This window comes from Pristiophorus japonicus, chromosome Y, assembly GCF_044704955.1.
Source record: "Pristiophorus japonicus isolate sPriJap1 chromosome Y, sPriJap1.hap1, whole genome shotgun sequence".
NCBI lineage: Eukaryota > Metazoa > Chordata > Chondrichthyes > Pristiophoridae > Pristiophorus > Pristiophorus japonicus.
Genome location: NC_092011.1, coordinates 59,959 through 86,207, shown reverse-complemented (window position 1 = coordinate 86,207; position 26,249 = coordinate 59,959). Strand labels below are relative to the sequence as shown.

At 50.8% G+C, this 26,249-nt stretch overlaps 1 protein-coding gene across 1 annotated transcript in view; it reads right to left on the bottom strand.

Moving 5' to 3' along the window:
* Positions 1-5,548: 5,548 nt before the first annotated feature.
* Positions 5,549-26,249, bottom strand: part of LOC139241067 (POU domain, class 2, transcription factor 2-like) — a gene marked incomplete at its 5' end in the record, with an annotated part of 50,950 nt that continues 30,249 nt past the window's right edge. The window contains one exon of the mRNA XM_070869760.1: positions 5,549-6,036. Coding sequence (XP_070725861.1) covers positions 5,768-6,036 — 269 coding nt within the window. The remainder of the gene's footprint in view (positions 6,037-26,249) is intronic.

The following is a 26,249-nucleotide window of genomic DNA, read 5'->3' as shown; positions in this document are numbered from 1 at the left end:
CTCTCTCCCTCGCTCACTCTCCCCTGGACTCTCACCCCTCACTCTCTCTCCCCTGGACTCTCACCCCTCACTCTCCCTCCCCCTCGCTCACTCTCCCCTGGACTCTCACCCCTCACTCTCTCTCCCCTGGACTCTCATCCCTCACTCTCTCTCCCCCTCGCTCACTCTCCCCTGGACTCTCACCCCTCACTCTCTCTCTCCCTCGCTCACTCTCCCCTGGACTCTCACCCCTCACTCTCTCTCCCCTGGACTCTCATCCCTCATTCTCTCTCCCCCTCGCTCACTCTCCCCTGGACTCTCACCCCTCACTCTCTCTCCCCCTCGCTCACTCTCCCCTGGACTCTCACCCCTCACTCTCTCTCCCCTGGACTCTCACCCCTCACTCTCTCTCCCCCTCGCTCACTCTCCCCTGGACTCTCACCCCTCACTCTCTCTCCCATGGACTCTCCCCCTCGCTCTCTCCCCTGTGCTCTCTTCCCCCCCCCCCCTCACACTCTCTCCCCTTCCACTCTCCCCCTGCGTTCTCCCACTCTCCTTCCACTCTCCCCCTGCGCTCTCTTCCCCTGTGCCCTCTCCCAGCCAAGGCCCTTCAGGAGAGACTGGCGTGAGCTGACTCTCGTGCAGTGCTGCTCCGACACTAGTTTGCTGCGTGCCCACATTGTCTTTGAATCGGGAGACGGAGCTGGAGTGCCGAGGGGTGTCAGCGGAAATGATGCCGGGAGCTGGGCGGCGAGAAGGGGTCCGGTGAGCAGCGGAGAAGCTCACACCCATCCAGTGCCATTCCCAGACAGGAATCCAGGCAGAACCGGAGGCGGGGGTGGTGAAGGGACTGAGTGCAGATATGAGCTGTTCATTCTCAGCCGGACTTCCGCGGGACAGGACGGAGGCAGGGCTGGAGACTCCCCGCCTCACTGGCTGAGCGCGGGCCGCCTGTCCAGCTGGGTGTGGGAGCACTGGGACAGAGAGGCAGAGACACCACCGATGCCCGTCATTCAGCAGGACACGCACCCTGGAGTGCATAAATGCGAATCACCCAGCTACGAGTGATGATCTCCTCATCAGTGTCGGTGCCAGCAATCACCCGCATTAGCCTCTTGCTTACTGTGGCTTACACTTGCTTCGTTACCCTCACATGCAAAATATCACGAAAACACCAGCTCTGGCCCAGCCGGCAGTGCCAGGAGAGGGGGTCAAGGCGTGCCCGTGTCCTGGGCAGCGGGCATCAACGCTCAGCTCTCCCCACCCGCCCCCGGGTCGGGTCTGTGGAGAGAGAGAGAGAGAGACGCAGAGCTCCCTCCGTGTTACTGACCCGCACCTCAGCCTTCAAACGCCGGGCTCCGTGTGAGCTGTTGCCAGTTCCACGTCTCTGGGTGGGTGGACCCTGGGAGCGGGGCCGCCAGTGGCGGAGTGGCTTCCCAGCGCCCGCTCTCCCTGCTCTGGATTTGATCCCAGATTTCGCCCGCCACGGGGAAGTGGCGGAGAGATGGGAGGAGGGGGGGAAGGGGTGGAGATGGGGGGGAGAGACGGACCTCCGCCCAGCTGGACTCCATCCACAGGCTGAACCAGAGCTGGCACCCAAGGGTGCCCGGGCAGGGAGCTGGGTACCAAACGCCCCCACCCCCTCCCCCCAACAACCAGGTACCACAGTCGCCCCGTCTTTGGTTGTACAATTAGTTTATCGAGCTTTTCTTTGTATATTTAGGTTTCCCCTCGTGTCCACAGCACAAGTTATTGAGAACACAAGTCTGTGCCCAGGGATACTGGCGATGTGTAACCTTTGGTAAGTTCTTTTGGAGGTTTGTTTGATTTTATTTATTTTTTTGTCAAAAAGTTTTCCTCTGTTTGGTTCATGAGTTCGAGGGAAGCACTTCGGCAGCTGCTATGTGACTGCTGCCCCATTGAAACTGGAGGGGTTTCGAATATCCAGAAATCACCAGCGACAGCATGAGTCCAGAGCGCAGCACGGCACCAGTCAGGGACCCCCGCGGGCTTCGTGGCGACTTTGCTCCTGCTGCCGAGGGGCCTCCTTTGCTTCCAGACGCCCCCGACCCGCCTCACAAAACCCTTCCCCACACTCGTCTCGGCTGTAATCCCGGCGGGACTGACGGGTCCAGGAGGTGCCACAGCCCGAATATCTGTCCTCACCCAGCTCTCCTCCATCTGTCCTCAAATCCCTCACCTTCTGCAACCCGTGGGGTGTCTCATCTTCACCCACAGCTTCTCACCCACTAATACTGCCTCTTTGGATTACACTGGATGTTCTCCCTCTCTCTGGATTACACTGGATGCTCTCTCTCTCTGGATTACACTGGATCCTCTCTCTAGGTTGCACTGGATGCTCTCTCTCTCTCTCTCTAGGTTGTACTGGATGCTCTGGATCCTCTCAGGGTTGCACTAGATGCTCTCTCTGGATTACACTGGATGCCATCTCTGTGGATTGCACTGGATGCTCTCTCTCTGGATTACACTGGATGCTCTGTCTCTGGATTACACTGGATACTCTCTTTGGATTACACTGAATACTCTCTGGGTTGCACTTGATTCTCTCTAGATTACACTGAATCCCCTCTCTCTCTGGATTACACTGGATGCTATCTCTCGCTCTCTGGATTACACTGAATACTCTCTCTCTCTCTGTCAGTTGCACTCGATTCTCTCTCTAGATTACACTGGATGCTCTCTCTCTCTCTGGATTACACTGGATACTCTCTCTGGATTACACTGGATCCCCTCTCTGGATTATACTGGATACTCTCTCTCTCTGGATTACACCGGATACTCTTTCTCTGGATCACACTGGATCCCCTCTCTCTGGATTACACTGGATACTCTCTCTCTGGATTGCACTGGATACTCTGCTCTCTCTCTGGGTTGCACTGAATACTCTCTCTCTCGGTTGCACTCGATTCTCTCTCTAGATTACACTGGATACTCTCTCTGGATTACACTGATACTCTGCTCTCTCTCTGGGTTGCACTGTGGTGGAGATACTCTGTAACTTGTTCCATGGCAGGCAGTGTGGGTTCTGGAATCAAAGAGAAGGTCCATCTGTTGTCAATGTGAGGTTGCACCCACCCACCACTGGATTCATTCTCTGTGGCCTGTGATCCTACCCTACTTCCCGCCCGGCAGACATAGAGCAATGGTCTTGAAGCTATTGCCAGACCGCGTGCTCCGTCACTCCACCAGCTCACTGCTGGTTTCGGTGTCCGAGTCAGCACCACGTGTCTGACTGCCGCACGCAGTCCAGTCTGAGACACTCGAGAGGGGCCGATGCCCACCCTCACCGCTGAGCAGAGCGGAGGGAGAAGTCCCCAAGGTCAGGGCGAGCCAGTGCCTCCATGTGTCACTCAGGTCTCCTCCCGCCCCACACTGTGTCCCCTGGGCCCGACCTCAGGCACAGCCAAGGGTTCTGTGCCATGCCGTACTGTGCTGGGACTCATGCTCTCTCGTGTTCTGCGAAAGCCTTTATTTGGTTCATCAAAGTATATGAGGTATATGACGGGCTATCTCCCTACCCCCGGGGTGGTTTCATGGCGCATTCGGTCGTCAAGGTATCTGCGGTTTATTTGGTTGTGTTTGTTTAAAGCTCTTTATGTGCACGGACTTGGCCCGGCTAGGGTTCACTCAGCGGTGGGATAGACGCACTGACCCGGGATAAGCTCCCCCTGACCCGGGATAAGCTCCCCCTGACCCGTGATAAGCTCCCCCTGACCCGGGATAACCTCCCCCTGACCCGGGATAAGCTCTCCCTGACCCGGGATAACCTCCCCCTGACCCGGGATAAGCTCCCCCTGACCCGGGATAACCTCCCCCTGATCCGGGATAAGCTCCCCCTGACCCGGGATAAGCTCCCCCTGACCCTGGATAACCTCCCCCTGACCCAGGATAAGCTCCCCCTGACCCGGGATAAGCTCCCCTGACCCGGGATAGACCCCCTGACCCAGATACACCCTCCTTGACCCAGAATAGACCACGCTACCCAGAAAGACCCTCCTTGACAAAGGCTAGACCCCCTGACCGAGGATTGACCCTCCCTGACCAGAGATAGACCCTCCCTGACCCGAGATAAACCCGTCCTGACCCAGGATAACCCCCCTCGACTTGGGTTAGACCCCCTGACCCGTGATAAATCCCAACCCCCACCCCTTGACAGACCACTTGACCCGGGATAATCAGATTCTCCAAACCCAGTGAATATCAGTGAGCAATAACGACCATCAATGCTGCAAATTAATATTAACGGACCGTATTAATAGTAATGGTGGTAATGAAATAATGTCGATGCATTTTAATGGCGTTGCTAAACATTAATGATGCCCAATTGCCTCTGATGACGCAGACTGAGATTCACTGGGAGAGGTGGGTCAGTTGGTGAAGCCCAGCGCTGAGTGAGTGAGTGAGTGAGTAGGGCTGTGGTCGGAGCTGGGGTCAGAACCTGACCCCGAACCCTGACCCCGGCCGGGATTGGGGTTTTATTTTTTTGGTATTTCTGTGCATCAGGATCGCGCTAACAACCACCAACCGGTTAATGTGGAGATAGGAGAATTTTTGGTCTAAAGTCAAGTTTCTTTTGTATTTTTTTATACATATGCAATAAGAGCCGAACATAGATTTCTTCTATAAAAACTATTTAGCTAAACAGATACATTCCATCTAAAGTAGGTGAGGATCACTTCAGTTCCAGGGTTAAAAGGGTTTTTTTTAAAGGGAGGCAGTGAGGAGGAGGCGGTGGGTGGGAGGGGGGGGCTCCCTCTGCACCCCCTGCGCACACTCTCCTAAAGCTGTACTCGTGTACACAGTCTCGTGTATACACTGGTCCACACACTCGTGTACGCGTTGGTCCACACACTCGTGGACACGCTGGTTCACAGTCTAGAGTTAAACACCTGAAATCAGAAATCGGGAGGCGAAAAGCTAAACTGAGCTCGGAGTTTGTGGGGGGGGGGTGGGTGGGGATCAGGATGGGAGCTGGTTGGCACCATCCACCCACACACCCCCGCCCCTTCTAGTTTAGTCCCAACCCGTCGAAATGGCCCACTCCTCTCAACAAGACTTTGGTTTTCTTTTTAAATCATTATTAAATATATTTCGGAGGAAAGCCAGGGCTTGTTATTCTTTTTTGGAGGGGGGGGGGGTGGGAGACAGGAAGACCCCGGGAGCAGAGCGAGAGGAGGAGGGGTCTGGATTTTCCCGCTGTGGCCCCCCTCCCTGGTTATGAGGTATATTGGTAGCAGACACAGCAATGTCTGCCACTTATTTTGAACTAAAACCCACTGTTGTTATGTTTGAAATGTTCAAATTCCAGAGAAACATTTTAAAAAGCTTTGCGTGAGTGTGTGTGTTTTATAACCGGGAGTTCAGGCACTGGATTGGAGCAATAATAAGAGATGATTCTTTCTTTTGGTTTGGTTGTTATGAGGAGGTGTTTGTATCTGAATAAAATATTTCAAAAAGAGTAAATAAATAGATAAATTCCCTCCCCACCGGGACGTAAATACAAAATAAACACTACAAATGATATTAAAAAAAAACAAATCCCAGAGAAAATGAACGTTTAAAAACAAAAAGCAAACTGCAAAACATTGCAGAATCCATTTTGAATGAGTAAAAGTCGCGAATCAGGCTGTGAGCCCCACCCTCTGGGAGCACAGGTGACGGGGCTGTCTGAGTGAGCGCCACCTCTCTGGGGTCACTCCTCCACGGGTCCAGAGGGAGCTGATGAAGTGGAGTCAGAGCGAGTGTTACTCCGCACCACCCCCCCGGGTCACTCTGCACTGGATGCCACGGGGCCGATGGCGACGGCAGAGGCCCCCGGCTCGACGCAGGCCGGGGAGGGTTTGGTTCGGAGCGAGGCGACGGAGGCCAGACTGACGGCTGCCGGGTTACTGGCGAGGAGAGGCAGGCCGGGGTGGTTGAGGAAGAGGGGTGAGGTAACAATGCTCTGCGTCCCTGCACTGCCTGCACCACTCGACAGCACCAGGTTACCACTGGCATCAAGGCTGGTAATTGGAATGGTTCCACCACTCGCGAGGGCTGCAAGAGAAGAGGGAAGAACATGAGCCACAGGCAGTGGGAACACACAGGAATACAAAGGAACACACAGTGAGAGAACACAGAAACACACAGTGAGGGAACGCACAGTGAGGGAACGCAGAAACACACAGTGAGAGAACATACACAGCGAGAGAACACACAGCGAGAGAATACACAGTGAGGGAACGCATGAGAACACACAGTGAGAGAACGCATGAGAACACACAGAGAACACACAGCGAGAGAATACACAGTGAGGGAACGCATGAGAACACACAGAGAACACACAGCGAGAGAATACACAGTGAGGGAACGCATGAGAACACACAGTGAGAGAACACATGAGAACACACAGCGAGAGAATACACAGTGAGGGAACGCATGAGAACACACAGTGAGAGAACGCATGAGAACACACAGAGAACACACAGCGAGAGAATACACAGTGAGGGAACGCATGAGAACACACAGTGAGAGAACGCATGAGAACACACAGAGAACACACAGCGAGAGAATACACAGTGAGGGAACGCATGAGAACACACAGTGAGAGAACGCATGAGAACACACAGAGAACACACAGCGAGAGAATACACAGTGAGGGAACGCATGAGAACACACAGTGAGAGAACGCATGAGAACACACAGAGAACACACAGCGAGAGAACGCACAGCGAGAGAACACACAGTGAGAGAACACATGAGAACACACAGTGAGGGAACGCATGAACACACAGTGAGAGAACACCCACAGCAAGAGAACGCACAGCGAGAGAACACACAGTGAGAGAACGCATGAGAACACACAGTGAGAGAACACAGAAACACACAGTGAGAGAACACAGAAACACAGTGAGAGAACACAGAAACACACAGAGAGAACACAGAAACACAGTGAGAGAACACAAAAACACACAGTGAGAGAACACAGAAACACAGTGAGAGAACGCATGAGAACACACAGTGAGAGAACACAGAAACACACAGTGAGAGAACACAGAAACACACAGTGAGAGAACACAGAAACACAGTGAGAGAACACAGAAACACACAGAGAGAACACAGAAACACACAGTGAGAGAACACAAAAACACACAGTGAGAGAACACAGAAACACAGTGAGAGAACGCATGAGAACACACAGTGAGGGAACGCATGAGAACACACAGTGAGAGAACACACACAGCGAGAGAACACACAATGAGGGAACGCATGAGAACACAGTGAGAGAACACAGAAAGAGAGAACACATAATGAGAGAACACAGAAACACACAGTGAGAGAACACACACAGCGAGAGAACACACAGTGAGGGAACGCATGAGAACACAGTGAGAGAACACAGAGAGAGAGAACACACAATGAGAGAACACAGAAACACACAGTGAGAGAACACACACAGCGAGAGAACACACAGCGAGGGAACGCATGAGAACACAGTGAGAGAACACACAATGAGAGAACACAGAAACACACAGTGAGAGAACGCATGAGAACACACAGTGAGAGAACACACAGCGAGGAAACGCACAGTGAAGGAACGCATAGTGAGGGAACGCACAGCGAGAGAACACATGAGAACACACAGTGAGAGAACGCACAGTGAGGGAACGCACAGCGAGAGAACGCACGAGAACACACAGTGAGAGAACACACAGTGAGAGAACACACAGTGAGAGAACGCACAGTGAGGGAACGCACAGCGAGAGAACACATGAGAACACACAGTGAGAGAACACACAGTGCGTTCTCTCACTGTGCGTTCTCTCACTGTGCGTTCTCTCACTGTGCGTTCTCGTGTGTTCTCTCACTGTGCATTCTCTCACTGTGCGTTCTCTCACTGTGCATTCTCTCACTTTGTGTTCTCACTGTGTGTTCTCTCACTGTGATCTCGTGTGTTCTCTCACTGTGTGTTCTCTCACTGTGCGTTCTCTCACTGTGCGTTCGTGTGTTCTCTCACTGTGCATTCTCTCACTGTGCGTTCTCTCACTGTGCATTCTCTCACTGTGTGTTCTCACTGTGTGTTCTCTCACTGTGCGTTCTCGTGTGTTCTCTCACTGTGCGTTCTCTCACTGTGCGTTCTCTCACTGTGCATTCTCTCACTGTGTGTTCTCTCACTGTGCGTTCTCGTGTGTTCTCTCACTGTGCATTCTCTCACTGTGCGTTCTCTCACTGTGCATTCTCTCACTGTGTGTTCTCACTGTGTGTTCTCTCACTGTGCGTACTCGTGTGTTCTCTCACTGTGTGTTCTCTCACTGTGCGTTCTCGTGTGTTCTCTCACTGTGCGTTCTCTCACTGTGCGTTCTCATGTGTTCTCTCACTGTGCGTTCTCTCACTGTGTGTTCTCATGTGTTCTCTCACTGTGCGTTCTCTCACTGTGTGTTCTCATGTGTTCTCTCACTGTGCGTTCTCTCACTGTGTGTTTTCATGTGTTCTCTCACTGTGCGTTCTCCCACTGTGTGTTCTCATGTGTTCTCTCACTGTGCGTTCTCTCACTGTGTGTTCTCATGTGTTCTCTCACTGTGCGTTCTCTCACTGTGCGTTCTCATGTGTTCTCTCACTGTGCGTTCTCTCACTGTGTGTTCTCACTGTGTGTTCTCTCACTGTGCGTTCTCTCACTGTGCGTTCTCTCACTGTGCGTTCCCTCACTGTGCGTTTCTGTGTACACACAGTGACAGAACACACACAGAGAGAACACATAGTGAGAGAACACAGTGAGAGAACACACAGTGAGAGGACGCATGGGAACACACAGTGAGGGAATGCATGAGAACACAGTGAGAGAACACACAGTGAGAGAACACATAGAGAGAGGACGCATGGGAACACACAGTGAGGGAATGCATGAGAACACACAGTGAGGGAATGCATGAGAACACAGTGAGAAAACACACAGAGCGAGAACACACAGAGAGAGAACGCACAGTGAGAGAACACACAGTGAGAGAACGCACATTGAGAGAACGCACAGTGAGAGAACACATAGAGAGAGGACGCATGGGAACACACAGTGAGGGATTGCATGAGAACACAGTGAGAGAACGCACAGTAACGCACAGTGAGAGAACGCACAGTGAGAGAACACACAGTGAGAGAACGCACATTGAGAGAACGCACAGTGAGAGAACACACAGAAAGAGAACACACAGAAAGAGAACACACAGAAAGAGGACACACAGTGAGAGGACGCATGGGAACACACAGTAAGAGGACACACAGTGAGGGAACACATGAGAACACACATAGCGAGGAACTGGAACATGCAATGAGAGAACACACAGAGAGGGAGCACACAGAGACGGAGCACAGAAACACACAGAGGAAGAACCCACAGAGGGAACAGAGAGAGAAAGAGAGAGACAACACACAGAGAGGGAACACACAGAGATAGAACACAGAAACACACAGTGAGAGAATGCACAGTGAGAGAACACACGAGAACGCAAAGTGAGAGAACGCACAGTGAGAGAATGCACAGAGAGAGAACGCACAGTGAGAGAACGCACAGTGAGAGAACACATGAGAACGCACAGTGAGAGAACACACAGTGAGGGAACACACAGTGAGAGAACACACAGTGAGAGAACACACGAGAACGCACAGTGAGAGAACGCACAGTGAGAGAACACACAGTGAGAGAACACACAGTGAGGGAACACACGAGAACGCACAGTGTGAGAACGCACAGTGAGAGAACGCACAGTGAGAGAACACACGAGAACGCACAGTGTGAGAACGCACAGTGAGAGAACGCACAGTGAGAAAACACACGAGAACGCACAGTGAGAGAACGCACAGTGAGAGAATGCACAGTGAGAGAACACACGAGAACGCACAGTGAGAGAACGCACAGTGAGAGAACGCACAGTGAGAGAACACACGAGAACGCACAGTGTGAGAACGCACAGTGAGAGAACACACGAGAATGCACAGTGAGAGAACGCACAGTGAGGGATCGCACAGTGAGAGAACGCACAGTGAGAGAACACACGAGAACGCACAGTGAGAGAAAACACGGTGAGGGAATGCACAGTGAGAGAACGCACAGTGAGAGAACACACGAGAACGCACAGTGTGAGAACGCACAGTGAGAGAACGCACAGTGAGAGAACACACGAGAACGCACAGTGAGAGAACGCAGTGAGAGAACGCACAGTGAGAGAACACACGAGAACGCACAGTGTGAGAACGCACAGTGAGAGAACACACGAGAATGCACAGTGAGAGAACGCACAGTGAGAGAACGCACAGTGAGAGAATGCACAGTGTGAGAACGCACAGTGTGAGAACGCACAGTGAGAGAACACACGAGAACGCACAGTGTGAGAACGCACAGTGAGAGAACGCACAGTGAGAGAACACACGAGAACGCACAGTGAGAGAACGCACAGTGAGAGAATGCACAGTGAGAGAACACACGAGAACGCACAGTGAGAGAACGCACAGTGAGAGAACGCACAGTGAGAGAACACACGAGAACGCACAGTGTGAGAACGCACAGTGAGAGAACACACGAGAATGCACAGTGAGAGAACGCACAGTGAGAGAACGCACAGTGAGAGAATGCACAGTGAGAGAACACACGAGAACGCACAGTGAGAGAACACACAGTGAGAGAACACACGAGAACGCACAGTAAGAGAATGCACAGTGAGAGAACACACGAGAACGCACAGTGAGAGAACGCACAGTGAGGGAATGCAGAGTGAGAGAACGCACAGTGAGAGAACACACGAGAACACACAGTGAGGGAACGCACAGTGAGAGAACACACAGTGAGAGAACGCACAGTGAGAGAACGCACAGTGAGAGAACGCACAGTGAGAGAACGCACAGTGAGAGAACGCACAGTGAGAGAACGCACAGTGAGAGAACGCACAGTGAGAGAACACACGAGAACGCACAGTGAGAGAACGCACAGTGAGGGAATGCACAGTGAGAGAACGCACAGTGAGAGAACACACAGTGAGAGAACGCACAGTGAGAGAACGCACAGTGAGAGAACACACGAAAACGCACAGTGAGATGATGCACAGTGAGAGAACGCGCAGTGAGAGAACACACAGTGAGAGAACGCACAGTGAGAGAACACACAGTGAGAGAACCACAGTGAGAGAACGCACAGTGAGAGAACGCACCGTGAGAGAACACACAGTGAGAGAACGCACAGTGAGAGAACGCACAGTGAGAGAACACACGAGAACGCACAGTGAGAGAACATACAGTGAGAGAATGCACAGTGAGAGAACGCACAGTGAGAGAACACACAGTGAGAGAACACACGAGAACGCACAGTGAGAGAACGCACAGTGAGAGAACGCACAGTGAGAGAACGCACAGTGAGAGAACACACAGTGAGAGAACGCACAGTGAGAGAACGCACAGTGAGAGAACGCACAGTGAGAGAACGCACAGTGAGAGAATGCACAGTGAGAGAACGCGCAGTGAGAGAACGCACAGTGAGAGAACACACAGTGAGAGAATGCACAGTGAGAGAACGCACAGTGAGAGAACACACGAGAACGCACAGTGAGAGAATGCACAGTGAGAGAACGCACAGTGAGAGAACGCATAGTGAGAGAACGCACAGTGAGAGAACGCACAGTGAGAGAACGCACAGTGAGAGAACGCACAGTGAGAACGCACAGTGAGAGAACACACGAGAACGCACAGTGAGAGAACACACAGTGAGAGAACGCACAGTGAGAGAACGCACAGTGAGAGAACGCACAGTGTGAGAACACACAAGAACGCACAGTGAGAGAACGCACAGTGAGAGAACACACAGTTAGAGAATACACAGTGAGAGAACACACAGTTAGAGAATACACAGTGAGAGAACACACAGTGAGAGAACACACGAGAACGCACAGTGAGGGAACACACAGTGAGAGAACACACGAGAACACACAGTGAGGGAACGCACAGTGAGAGAACACACAGTGAGAGAACGCACAGTGAGAGAACGCACAGTGAGAGAATGCACAGTGAGAGAATACACAGTGAGAGAACACACGAGAACGCACAGTGAGAGAACACACAGTGAGGGAACGCACAGTGAGAGAACACACAGTGAGAGAACACACGAGAACGCACAGTGAGAGAACACACAGTGAGAGAACGCACAGTGAGAGAACGCACAGTGAGAGAACGCACAGTGAGAGAACGCACAGTGAGGGAACACACAGTGAGGGAACACACGGGAACGCACAGTGAGAGAACACACAGTGAGAGAACACACGAGAACGCACAGTGAGAGAACACACAGTGAGAGAACACACGAGAACGCACAGTGAGAGAACGCACAGTGAGAGAACACACAGTGAGAGAACGCACAGTGAGAGAACGCACAGTGAGAGAACGCACAGTGAGAGAAGGCACAGTGAGGGAACACACAGTGAGAGAACACACGGGAACGCACAGTGAGAGAACACACAGTGAGAGAACACACGAGAACGCACAGTGAGAGAACACACAGTGAGAGAACACACGAGAACGCACAGTGAGAGAACGCACAGTGAGAGAACGCACAGTGAGAGAACGCACAGTGAGAGAACGCACAGTGAGAGAACGCACAGTGAGAGAACACACAGTGAGGGAACACATGAGAACGCACAGTGAGAGAACACACAGTGAGAGAACACACAGTGAGAGAACACACAGTGAGAGAACGCACAGTGAGGGAACACATGAGAACGCACAGTGAGAGAACACACAGTGAGAGAACACACAGTGAGAGAACGCACAGTGAGAGAACACATGAGAACACACAGTGAGAGAACACATGAGAACGCACAGTGAGAGAACACACAGTGAGAGAACACATGAGAACGCACAGTGAGAGAACACACAGTGAGAGAACGCACAGTGAGAGAACGCACAGTGAGAGAACGCACAGTGAGAGAACACACAGTGAGGGAACACATGAGAACGCACAGTGAGAGAACACACAGTGAGAGAACACACCGTGAGAGAACACACAGTGAGAGAACACACAGTGAGAGAACGCACAGTGAGGGAACGCACAGTGAGAGAACACACAGTGAGAGAACACATGAGAATGCACAGTGAGAGAACACACAGTGAGGGAACACACAGTGAGAGAACACACAGTGAGAGAACACACGAGAACGCACAGTGAGAGAACGCACAGTGAGAGAACACACAGTGAGAGAACACACAGTGAGAGAACACATGAGAACGCACAGTGAGAGAACACACAGTGAGGGAACACACAGTGAGAGAACACACAGTGAGAGAACACACGAGAACGCACAGTGAGAGAACGCACAGTGAGAGAACACACAGTGAGAGAACACACAGTGAGAGAACACACAGTGAGAGAACACACAGTGAGAGAACACACGAGAACGCACAGTGAGAGAACGCACAGTGAGAGAACACACAGTGAGAGAGCACACAGTGAGAGAACACACAGTGAGAGAACACATGAGAACGCACAGTGAGAGAACACACAGTGAGGGAACACACAGTGAGAGAACACACAGTGAGAGAACACACGAGAATGCACAGTGACAGAACGCACAGTGAGAGAACACACAGTGAGAGAACACACAGTGAGAGAACACACAGTGAGAGAACACACAGTGAGAGAACGCACAGTGAGGGAACGCACAGTGAGAGAACGCACAGTGAGAGAACACATGAGAACGCACAGTGAGAGAACACACAGTGAGGGAACACACAGTGAGAGAACACACAGTGAGAGAACGCACAGTGAGAGAACGCACAGTGGGAGAACGCACAGTGAGAGAACACACAGTGAGAGAACGCACAGTGAGAGAACGCACAGTGGGAGAACGCACAGTGAGAGAACGCACAGTGAGAGAACACATTAGAACGCACAGTGAGAGAACACACAGTGAGGGAACACACAGTGAGAGAACACACAGTGAGAGAACACACGAGAACGCACAGTGAGAGAACGCACAGTGAGAGAACACACAGTGAGAGAACACACAGTGAGGGAACATACAGTGAGAGAACACACAGTGAGAACACACAGTGAGAGAACGCACAGTGAGAGAACACACAGTGAGAGAACACACAGTGAGAGAACACACAGTGAGAGAACGCACAGTGAGAGAACACACAGTGAGAGAACACACAGTGAGAGAACGCACAGTGAGAGAACACACAGTGAGAGAACGCACAGTGAGAGAACACACAGTGAGAGAACACACAGTGAGAGAACGCACAGTGAGAGAACACACAGTGAGGGAACACACAGTGAGAGAACACACGAGAACGCACAGTGAGAGAACGCACAGTGAGGGAATGCACAGTGAGAGAACGCACAGTGAGAGAACACACAGTGAGAGAACGCACAGTGAGAGAACGCACAGTGAGAGAACACACGAAAACGCACAGTGAGATGATGCACAGTGAGAGAACGCGCAGTGAGAGAACACACAGTGAGAGAACGCACAGTGAGAGAACACACAGTGAGAGAACCACAGTGAGAGAACGCACAGTGAGAGAACGCACCGTGAGAGAACACACAGTGAGAGAACGCACAGTGAGAGAACGCACAGTGAGAGAACACACGAGAATGCACAGTGAGAGAACATACAGTGAGAGAATGCACAGTGAGAGAACGCACAGTGAGAGAACACACAGTGAGAGAACACACGAGAACGCACAGTGAGAGAACGCACAGTGAGAGAACGCACAGTGAGAGAACGCACAGTGAGAGAACACACAGTGAGAGAACGCACAGTGAGAGAACGCACAGTGAGAGAACGCACAGTGAGAGAATGCACAGTGAGAGAACGCGCAGTGAGAGAACGCACAGTGAGAGAACACACAGTGAGAGAATGCACAGTGAGAGAACGCACAGTGAGAGAACACACGAGAACGCACAGTGAGAGAATGCACAGTGAGAGAACGCACAGTGAGAGAACGCATAGTGAGAGAACGCACAGTGAGAGAACGCACAGTGAGAGAACGCACAGTGAGAGAACGCACAGTGAGAACGCACAGTGAGAGAACACACGAGAAGGCACAGTGAGAGAACACACAGTGAGAGAACGCACAGTGAGAGAACGCACAGTGAGAGAACGCACAGTGTGAGAACACACAAGAACGCACAGTGAGAGAACGCACAGTGAGAGAACACACAGTTAGAGAATACACAGTGAGAGAACACACAGTTAGAGAATACACAGTGAGAGAACACACAGTGAGAGAACACACAGTGAGAGAACACACGAGAACGCACAGTGAGGGAACACACAGTGAGAGAACACACGAGAACACACAGTGAGGGAACGCACAGTGAGAGAACACACAGTGAGAGAACGCACAGTGAGAGAACGCACAGTGAGAGAATGCACAGTGAGAGAATACACAGTGAGAGAACACACGAGAACGCACAGTGAGAGAACACACAGTGAGGGAACGCACAGTGAGAGAACACACAGTGAGAGAACACACGAGAACGCACAGTGAGAGAACACACAGTGAGAGAACGCACAGTGAGAGAACGCACAGTGAGAGAACGCACAGTGAGAGAACGCACAGTGAGGGAACACACAGTGAGGGAACACACGGGAACGCACAGTGAGAGAACACACAGTGAGAGAACACACGAGAACGCACAGTGAGAGAACACACAGTGAGAGAACACACGAGAACGCACAGTGAGAGAACGCACAGTGAGAGAACACACAGTGAGAGAACGCACAGTGAGAGAACGCACAGTGAGAGAACGCACAGTGAGAGAAGGCACAGTGAGGGAACACACAGTGAGAGAACACACGGGAACGCACAGTGAGAGAACACACAGTGAGAGAACACACGAGAACGCACAGTGAGAGAACACACAGTGAGAGAACACACGAGAACGCACAGTGAGAGAACGCACAGTGAGAGAACACACAGTGAGAGAACGCACAGTGAGGGAACGCACAGTGAGAGAACGCACAGTGAGAGAACACATGAGAACGCACAGTGAGAGAACACACAGTGAGGGAACACACAGTGAGAGAACACACAGTGAGAGAACGCACAGTGAGAGAACGCACAGTGGGAGAACGCACAGTGAGAGAACACACAGTGAGAGAACGCACAGTGAGAGAACGCACAGTGGGAGAACGCACAGTGAGAGAACGCACAGTGAGAGAACACATTAGAACGCACAGTGAGAGAACACACAGTGAGGGAACACACAGTGAGAGAACACACAGTGAGAGAACACACGAGAACGCACAGTGAGAGAACGCACAGTGAGAGAACACACAGTGAGAGAACACACAGTGAGGGAACATACAGTGAGAGAACACACAGTGAGAACACACAGTGAGAGAACGCACAGTGAGAGAACACACAGTGAGAGAACACACAGTGAGAGAAAACACAGTGAGAGAACGCACAGTGAGAGAACACACAGTGAGAGAACACACAGTGAGAGAACGCACAGTGAGAGAACACACAGTGAGAGAACGCACAGTGAGAGAACACACAGTGAGAGAACGCACAGTGAGAGAACACACAGTGAGGGAACACACAGTGAGAGAACACACAAGAACGCACAGTGAGAGAACGCACAGTGAGAGAACACACGAGAACGCACAGTGAGAGAACGCACAGTGAGAGAACGCACAGTGAGAGAACACACGAGAACGCACAGTGAGAGAACGCACAGTGAGGGAACGCACAGTGAGAGCACACACGAGAACGCACAGTGAGAAAACGCACAGTGAGGGAACACACAGTGAGAGAACACACGAGAACGCACAGTGAGAGAACACACAAGAACACACAGTGAGAGAACACACAGTGAGAGAACACACGAGAACGCACAGTGAGAGAATGCACAGTGAGAGAACACACGAGAATGCACAGTGAGGGAACACACAGTGAGAGAACACACGAGAACGCACAGTGAGAGAACACACAAGAACGCACAGTGAGAGAAAGCACAGTGAGAGAACACACAGTGAGAGAATGCACAGTGAGAGAATACACAGTGAGAGAACACACGAGAACGCACAGTGAGAGAACACACAGTGAGGGAACGCACAGTGAGAGAACACACAGTGAGAGAACGCAAAGTGAGAGAACGCACAGTGAGAGAATACACAGTGAGAGAACACACGAGAACGCACAGTGAGAGAACACACAGTGAGGGAACGCACAGTGAGAGAACACACAGTGAGAGAACACACGAGAACGCACAGTGAGAGAACACACAGTGAGAGAACGCACAGTGAGAGAACGCACAGTGAGGGAACACACAGTGAGAGAACACACAGTGAGAGAACGCACAGTGAGGGAACACACAGTGAGAGAACACATGGGAACGCACAGTGAGAGAACACACAGTGAGAGAACACACGAGAACGCACAGTGAGAGAACACACAGTGAGAGAACACACGAGAACGCACAGTGAGAGAACGCACAGTGAGAGAACGCACAGTGAGAGAACACACAGTGAGAGAACGCACAGTGAGAGAACGCACAGTGAGAGAACACACAGTGAGGGAACACACAGTGAGAGAACGCACAGTGAGAGAACACATGAGAACGCACAGTGAGAGAACACACAGTGAGAGAACACACGAGAACGCACAGTGAGAGAACGCACAGTGAGAGAACGCACAGTGAGAGAACGCACAGTGAGAGAACGCACAGTGAGAGAACGCAGAGAGAGAGAACACACAGTGAGAGAACACAAGTGAGAGAACGCATGTGAACACACAGTGAGAGAACACAATTGAGGGAACGCATGAGAACACACAGTGAGAGAACACACAGTGAGAGAACACAAGTGAGGGAACGCATGAGAACACACAGTGCGAGAACACACAGTGAGAGAACACAAGTGAGGGAACGCATGAGAACACACAGTGAGAGAACACACTGAGAGAACACACAGTGAGAGAACGCACAGAGAGAGAACACACAGTGAGAGAACACACAGTGAGAGAACACACAGAGAGAGGACGCATGGGAACACACAGTGAGAGAATGCATGAGAACACACAGTGAGGGAACACACACAGAGAGAACACACAGAGAGAGAACACACAGAGAGAACGCACAGAGAGAGAACGCACAGAGAGAGAACGCACAGAGAGAGAACACACAGTGAGAGAACATGCAGTGAGAGAACACACAGTGAGAGGACGCATGGGAACACACAGTGAGGGAATGCATGAGAACACACAGTGAGGGAACACACAGTGAGAGAACACACAGAGAGAGAACACACAGAGAGAGAACACACAGAGAGAGAACGCACACAGAGAGTACACGCAGAGAGAGAACACACAGTGAGAGAACACAAAGTGTGAGAACACAAAGTGAGAGGACGCATGGGAACACACCGTGAGGGAATGCATGAGAACACACAGAGAGGGAACACACAGAGAGAGAACATACAGTGAGAGAACACAAAGTGAGAGGACGCATGGGAACACACAGTGAAGGAATGCATGAGAACACACAGTGAGAGAACACACAGAGAGAGAATACATAGTGAGGGAATGCATGAGAACACACAGTGAGAGAACACAGAGAGAGAACACAAGTGAGGGAACGCATGAGAACACACAGTGAGAGAACACACAGTGAGAGAACGCACAGTGAGAGAACTCACAGTGAGAGAACTCACAGAAAGAGAACACACAGAAAGAGAACACACAGTGAGAGAACACAAGTGAGGGAACGCATGAGAACACATAGTGAGAGAACACAATTGAGGGAACGCATGAGAACACACAGTGAGAGAACACACAGTGAGAGAACACAATTGAGGGAATGCATGAGAACACACAGTGAGAGAACACACAGTGAGAAAACACAAGTGAGGGAACGCATGAGAACACACAGTGAGAGAACACACAGTGAGAGAACACAAGTGAGGGAACGCATGAGAACACACAGTGCGAGAACACACAGTGAGAGAACACAAGTGAGGGAACGCATGAGAACACACAGTGAGAGAACACACTGAGAGAACACACAGTGAGAGAACGCACAGAGAGAGAACACACAGTGAGAGAACACACAGTGAGAGAACACACAGAGAGAGGACGCATGGGAACACACAGTGAGAGAATGCATGAGAACACACAGTGAGGGAACACACAGAGAGAGAACACACAAAGAGAGAACACACAGAGAGAACGCACTAGAGAGAACGCACAGAGAGAGAACGCACAGAGAGAGAACGCACAGAGAGAGAACACACAGTGAGAGAACATGCAGTGAGAGAACACACAGTGAGAGGACGCATGGGAACACACAGTGAGGGAATGCATGAGAACACACAGTGAGGGAACACACAGTGAGAGAACACACACAGAGAGAACACACAGAGAGAGAACACACAGAGAGAGAACACACAGAGAGAACGCACAGAGAGAGAACGCACAGAGAGAGAACGCACAGAGAGAGAACGCAGAGAGAGAGAACACACAGTGAGAGAACATGAAGTGAGAGAACACACAGTGAGAGGACGCATGGGAACACACAGTGAGGGAATGCATGAGAACACACAGTGAGGGAACACACAGAGAGAGAACACACAGAGAGAGAACACACAGAGAGAACGCACAGAGAGAGAACGCACAGAGAGAGAACGCACAGAGAGAGAACGCAGAGAGAGAGAACACACAGTGAGAGAACATGAAGTGAGAGAACACACAGTGAGAGGACGCATGGGAACACACAGTGAGGGAATGCATGAGAACACACAGTGAGGGAACACACAGTGAGAGAACACACAGAGAGAGAACACACAGAGAGAGAACACAGAGAGAGAGAACGCACACAGAGAGTACACGCAGAGAGAGAACACACAGTGAGAGAACACAAAGTGTGAGAACACAAAGTGAGAGGACGCATGGGTACACACCGTGAGGGAATGCATGAGAACACACAGAGAGGGAACACACAGAGAGAGAACATACAGTGAGAGAACACAAAGTGAGAGGACGCATGGGAACACACAGTGAAGGAATGCATGAGAACACACAGTGAGAGAACACACAGAGAGAGAATACACAGTGAGAGAATGCATGAGAACACACAGTGAGAGAACACATAGTGAGGGAATGCATGAGAACACACAGTGAGAGAACACAGAGAGAGAACACAAGTGAGGGAATGCATGAGAACACACAGTGAGAGAACACACAGTGAGAGAACACAATTGAGGGAACGCATGAGAACACACAGTGAGAGAACATACAGTGAGAGAACACACAGTGAGAGAACGCACATTGAGAGAACGCACAGTGAGAGAACACACAGAGAGAGAACACACAGAAAGAGAACACACAGTGAGAGAACACAAGTGAGGGAACGCATGAGAACACAAAGTGAGAGAACACAATTGAGGGAACGCATGAGAACACACAGTGAGAGAACACACAGTGAGAGAACACAATTGAGGGAATGCATGAGAACACACAGTGAGAGAACACACAGTGAGAAAACACAAGTGAGGGAACGCATGAGAACACACAGTGAGAGAACACACAGTGAGAGAACACAAGTGAGGGAACGCATGAGAACACACACTGAGAGAACGCACAGAGAGAGAACGCACAGAGAGAGAACGCACAGAGAGAGAACACACAGTGAGAGAACATGCAGTGAGAGAACACACAGTGAGAGGACGCATGGGAACACACAGTGAGGGAATGCATGAGAACACACAGTGAGGGAACACACAGTGAGAGAACACACAGAGAGAGAACACACACAGAGAGAACACACAGAGAGAGAACGCACACAGAGAGTACACGCAGAGAGAGAACACACAGAGAGAGAACGCACAGAAAGAGAACGCACAGAGAGAGAACGCAGAGAGAGAGAACACACAAAGAGAACGCACAGAGAGAGAACGCACAGAGAGAGAACACACAGTGAGAGAACATGCAGTGAGAGAACACACAGTGAGAGGACGCATGGGAACACACAGTGAGGGAATGCATGAGAACACACAGTGAGGGAACACACAGTGAGAGAACACACAGAGAGAGAACACACAGAGAGAGAACACACAGAGAGAGAACGCACACAGAGAGTACACGCAGAGAGAGAACACACAGTGAGAGAACACAAAGTGTGAGAACACAAAGTGAGAGGACGCATGGGAACACACCGAGAGGGAATGCATGAGAACACACAGAGAGGGAACACACAGAGAGAGAACATACAGTGAGAGAACACAAAGTGAGAGGACGCATGGGAACACACAGTGAAGGAATGCATGAGAACACACAGTGAGAGAACACACAGAGAGAGAATACACAGTGAGAGAATGCATGAGAACACACAGTGAGAGAACACATAGTGAGGGAATGCATGAGAACACACAGTGAGAGAACACAGAGAGAGAACACAAGTGAGGGAACGCATGAGAACACACAGTGAGAGAACACACAGTGAGAGAACACAATTGAGGGAACGCATGAGAACACACAGTGAGAGAACACACAGTGAGAGAACACAATTGAGGGAACGCATGAGAACACACAGTGAGAGAACATACAGTGAGAGAACACACAGTGAGAGAACGCACATTGAGAGAACGCACAGTGAGAGAACACACAGAGAGAGAACACACAGAAAGAGAACACACAGTGAGAGAACACAAGTGAGGGAACGCATGAGAACACAAAGTGAGAGAACACAATTGAGGGAACGCATGAGAACACACAGTGAGAGAACACACAGTGAGAGAACACAAGTGAGGGAACGCATGAGAACACACACTGAGAGAACACACAGTGAGAGAACGCACAGAGAGAGAACACACAATTAGAGAACACACAGTGAGAGAACACACAGTGAGAGGACGCATGGGAACACACAGTGAGAGAATGCATGAGAACACACAGTGAGGGAACACACAGTAAGAGAACACACAGAGAGAGAACACACAGAGAGAGAACACACAAAGAGAACGCACAGAGAGAGAACGCACAGAGAGAGAACGCACAGAGAGAGAACACACAGTGAGAGAACATGCAGTGAGAGAACACAAAGTGAGAGGACGCATGAGAACACACAGTGCGAGAACACACAGTGAGAGAACACAAGTGAGGGAACGCATGAGAACACACAGTGAGAGAACACACTGAGAGAACACACAGTGAGAGAACGCACAGAGAGAGAACACACAGTGAGAGAACACACAGAGAGAGGACGCATGGGAACACACAGTGAGAGAATGCATGAGAACACACAGTGAGGGAACACACAGAGAGAGAACACACAAAGAGAGAACACACAAAGAGAACGCACAGAGAGAGAACGCACAGAGAGAGAACGCACAGAGAGAGAACACACAGTGAGAGAACATGCAGTGAGAGAACACACAGTGAGAGGACGCATGGGAACACACAGTGAGGGAATGCATGAGAACACACAGTGAGGGAACACACAGTGAGAGAACACACAGAGAGAGAACACACAGAGAGAGAACACACAGAGAGAGAACGCACACAGAGAGTACACGCAGAGAGAGAACACACAGTGAGAGAACACAAAGTGTGAGAACACAAAGTGAGAGGATGCATGGGAACACACAGAGAGGGAACACACAGAGAGAGAACATACAGTGAGAGAACACAAAGTGAGAGGACGCATGGGAACACACAGTGAAGGAATGCATGAGAACACACAGTGAGAGAACACACAGAGAGAGAATACACAGTGAGAGAATGCATGAGAACACACAGTGAGAGAACACATAGTGAGGGAATGCATGAGAACACACAGTGAGAGAACACAGAGAGAGAACACAAGTGAGGGAATGCATGAGAACACACAGTGAGAGAACACACAGTGAGAGAACACAATTGAGGGAACGCATGAGAACACACAGTGAGAGAACATACAGTGAGAGAACACACAGTGAGAGAACGCACATTGAGAGAACGCACAGTGAGAGAACACACAGAGAGAGAACACACAGAAAGAGAACACACAGTGAGAGAACACAAGTGAGGGAACGCATGAGAACACAAAGTGAGAGAACACAATTGAGGGAACGCATGAGAACACACAGTGAGAGAACACACAGTGAGAGAACACAATTGAGGGAATGCATGAGAACACACAGTGAGAGAACACACAGTGAGAAAACACAAGTGAGGGAACGCATGAGAACACACAGTGAGAGAACACACAGTGAGAGAACACAAGTGAGGGAACGCATGAGAACACACACTGAGAGAACACACAGTGAGAGAACGCACAGAGAGAGAACACACAATTAGAGAACACACAGTGAGAGAACACACAGAGAGAGGACGCATGGGAACACACAGTGAGAGAATGCATGAGAACACACAGTGAGGGAACACACAGTAAGAGAACACACAGAGAGAGAACACACAGAGAGAGAACACACAATTAGAGAACACACAGTGAGAGAACACAAAGTGAGAGGACGCATGAGAACACACAGTGAAGGAATGCATGAGAACACACAGTGAGAGAACACAGAGAGAGAGAATACACAGTGAGAGAATGCACAGAGAGAGAACACACAGTGAGAGAACGCAGAGAGAGAGAACACATAGTGAGAGAACACACAGTGAGAGAACACACAGTGAGAGGACGTATGGGAACACACAGTGAGGGAATGCATGAGAACACAGTGAGAACACACAGTGAGAGAACACAGTGAGAGAACACATAGAGAGAGGACGCATGGGAACACACAGTGAGGGAATGCATGAGAACACAGTGAGAAAACACACAGAGAGAGAACACACACAGAGCACCCAGTGAGAGAACGCACAGTGAGAGAACACACTGAGAGAACACATAGAGAGAGGACGCATGGGAACACACAGTGAGGGATTGCATGAGAACACAGTGAGAGAATGCACAGTGAGAGAACACATAGTGAGAGGACGCACAGTGAGAGAACACAGTGAGAGAACGCACAGTGAGAGAACACACAGTGAGAGAACGCACAGTGAGAGAACACACAGTGAGAGAACACACAGTGAGAGAACGCACAGTGAGAGAACACACAGTGAGAGAACACACAGTGAGAGAACGCACAGTGAGAGAACACACAGTGAGAGAACACACAGTGAGAGAACGCACATTGAGAGAACGCACAGTGAGAGAACACACAGTGAGAGAACACACAGTGAGAGAACGCACAGTGAGAGAACGCACAGTGAGAGAACACAAGTGAGGGAACGCATGAGAACACACACTGAGAGAACACACAGTGAGAGAACGCACAGAGAGAGAACACACAATTAGAGAACACACAGTGAGAGAACACACAGAGAGAGGACGCATGGGAACACACAGTGAGAGAATGCATGAGAACACACAGTGAGGGAACACACAGTAAGAGAACACACAGAGAGAGAACACACAGAGAGAGAACACACAATTAGAGAACACACAGTGAGAGAACACAAAGTGAGAGGACGCATGAGAACACACAGTGAAGGAATGCATGAGAACACACAGTGAGAGAACACAGAGAGAGAGAGAATACACAGTGAGAGAATGCACAGAGAGAGAACACACAGTGAGAGAACGCAGAGAGAGAGAACACATAGTGAGAGAACACACAGTGAGAGAACACACAGTGAGAGGACGTATGGGAACACACAGTGAGGGAATGCATGAGAACACAGTGAGAACACACAGTGAGAGAACACAGTGAGAGAACACATAGAGAGAGGACGCATGGGAACACACAGTGAGGGAATGCATGAGAACACAGTGAGAAAACACACAGAGAGAGAACACACACAGAGCACCCAGTGAGAGAACGCACAGTGAGAGAACACACTGAGAGAACACATAGAGAGAGGACGCATGGGAACACACAGTGAGGGATTGCATGAGAACACAGTGAGAGAATGCACAGTGAGAGAACACATAGTGAGAGGACGCACAGTGAGAGAACACAGTGAGAGAACGCACAGTGAGAGAACACACAGTGAGAGAACGCACAGTGAGAGAACACACAGTGAGAGAACACACAGTGAGAGAACGCACAGTGAGAGAACACACAGTGAGAGAACACACAGTGAGAGAACGCACAGTGAGAGAACACACAGTGAGAGAACACACAGTGAGAGAACGCACATTGAGAGAACGCACAGTGAGAGAACACACAGTGAGAGAACGCACAGTGAGAGAACACACAGTGAGAGAACACACAGTGAGAGAACGCACATTGAGAGAACGCACAGTGAGAGAACACACAGAAAGAGAACACACAGAAAGAGGACACACAGTGAGAGGATGCATGGGAGCACACAGTAAGAGGACACACAGTGAGGGAACGCATGAGAACACACACAGCGAGGGACTGGAACACGCAGTGAGTGAACACACAGAGAGGGTGCACACACAGACGGAGCACAGAAACACACAGAGGAAGAACCCACAGAGGGAACAGAGAGAGAGTGTGAGAGGCAACACACAGAGAGGGAACACACAGAGAGGCAACACAGAAACACACAGTGAGGGAACACAGGAACACACAGTGAGGGAACACAGGAACACACAGTGAGGGAACACAGGAACACAAAGTGAGGGAACAGAGTGAGGGGACACACAGTAACACACAGTGAGAGAACGCACAGGGAGGGAACGCACAGGGAGGGAACGCGCAGGGAGGGAACACGCAGCGAGCGAACACGCAGCGAGGGAACATGCAGCGAGTAAAAAACCACACACAACGAGAAAATCCTGTGCACTGTGAATAACCAGAATGCAATGGGGAACAGAAGGATATAGAGGGGACACACCGGGAAACAGAGGGATATAGAGGGAGTCCACTGGGGAATACAGGGATTATAGAGGGAACTCAATGGGGAACAGACAGATATAGAGGGGACACACTAGGGAATAGAGGGGACACACTGAGGAACAGAGGGGCCAGGAACAAAGGGCCAGCAAAAGAGATAATCTGCTTCCAACAGGAAAAAACATGATTACTCCTTCAGTGGAGGGGGGAGAGAGTCAGCACCTTCAGGGGAGGGGGGAGAGAGTCAGCACCTTCAGGGGAGGGGGGAGAGTTAGCACCTTCAGGGGAGGGGGGAGAGAGTCAGCACCTTCAGGGGAGGGGGGAGAGTCAGCACCTTCAGGGGAGGGGGGAGAGTCAGCATCTTCAGGGGAGGGGGGAGAGAGTCAGCACCTTCAGGGGAGGTTGGAGAGTCAGCACCTTCAGGGGTGGTGGGAGAGT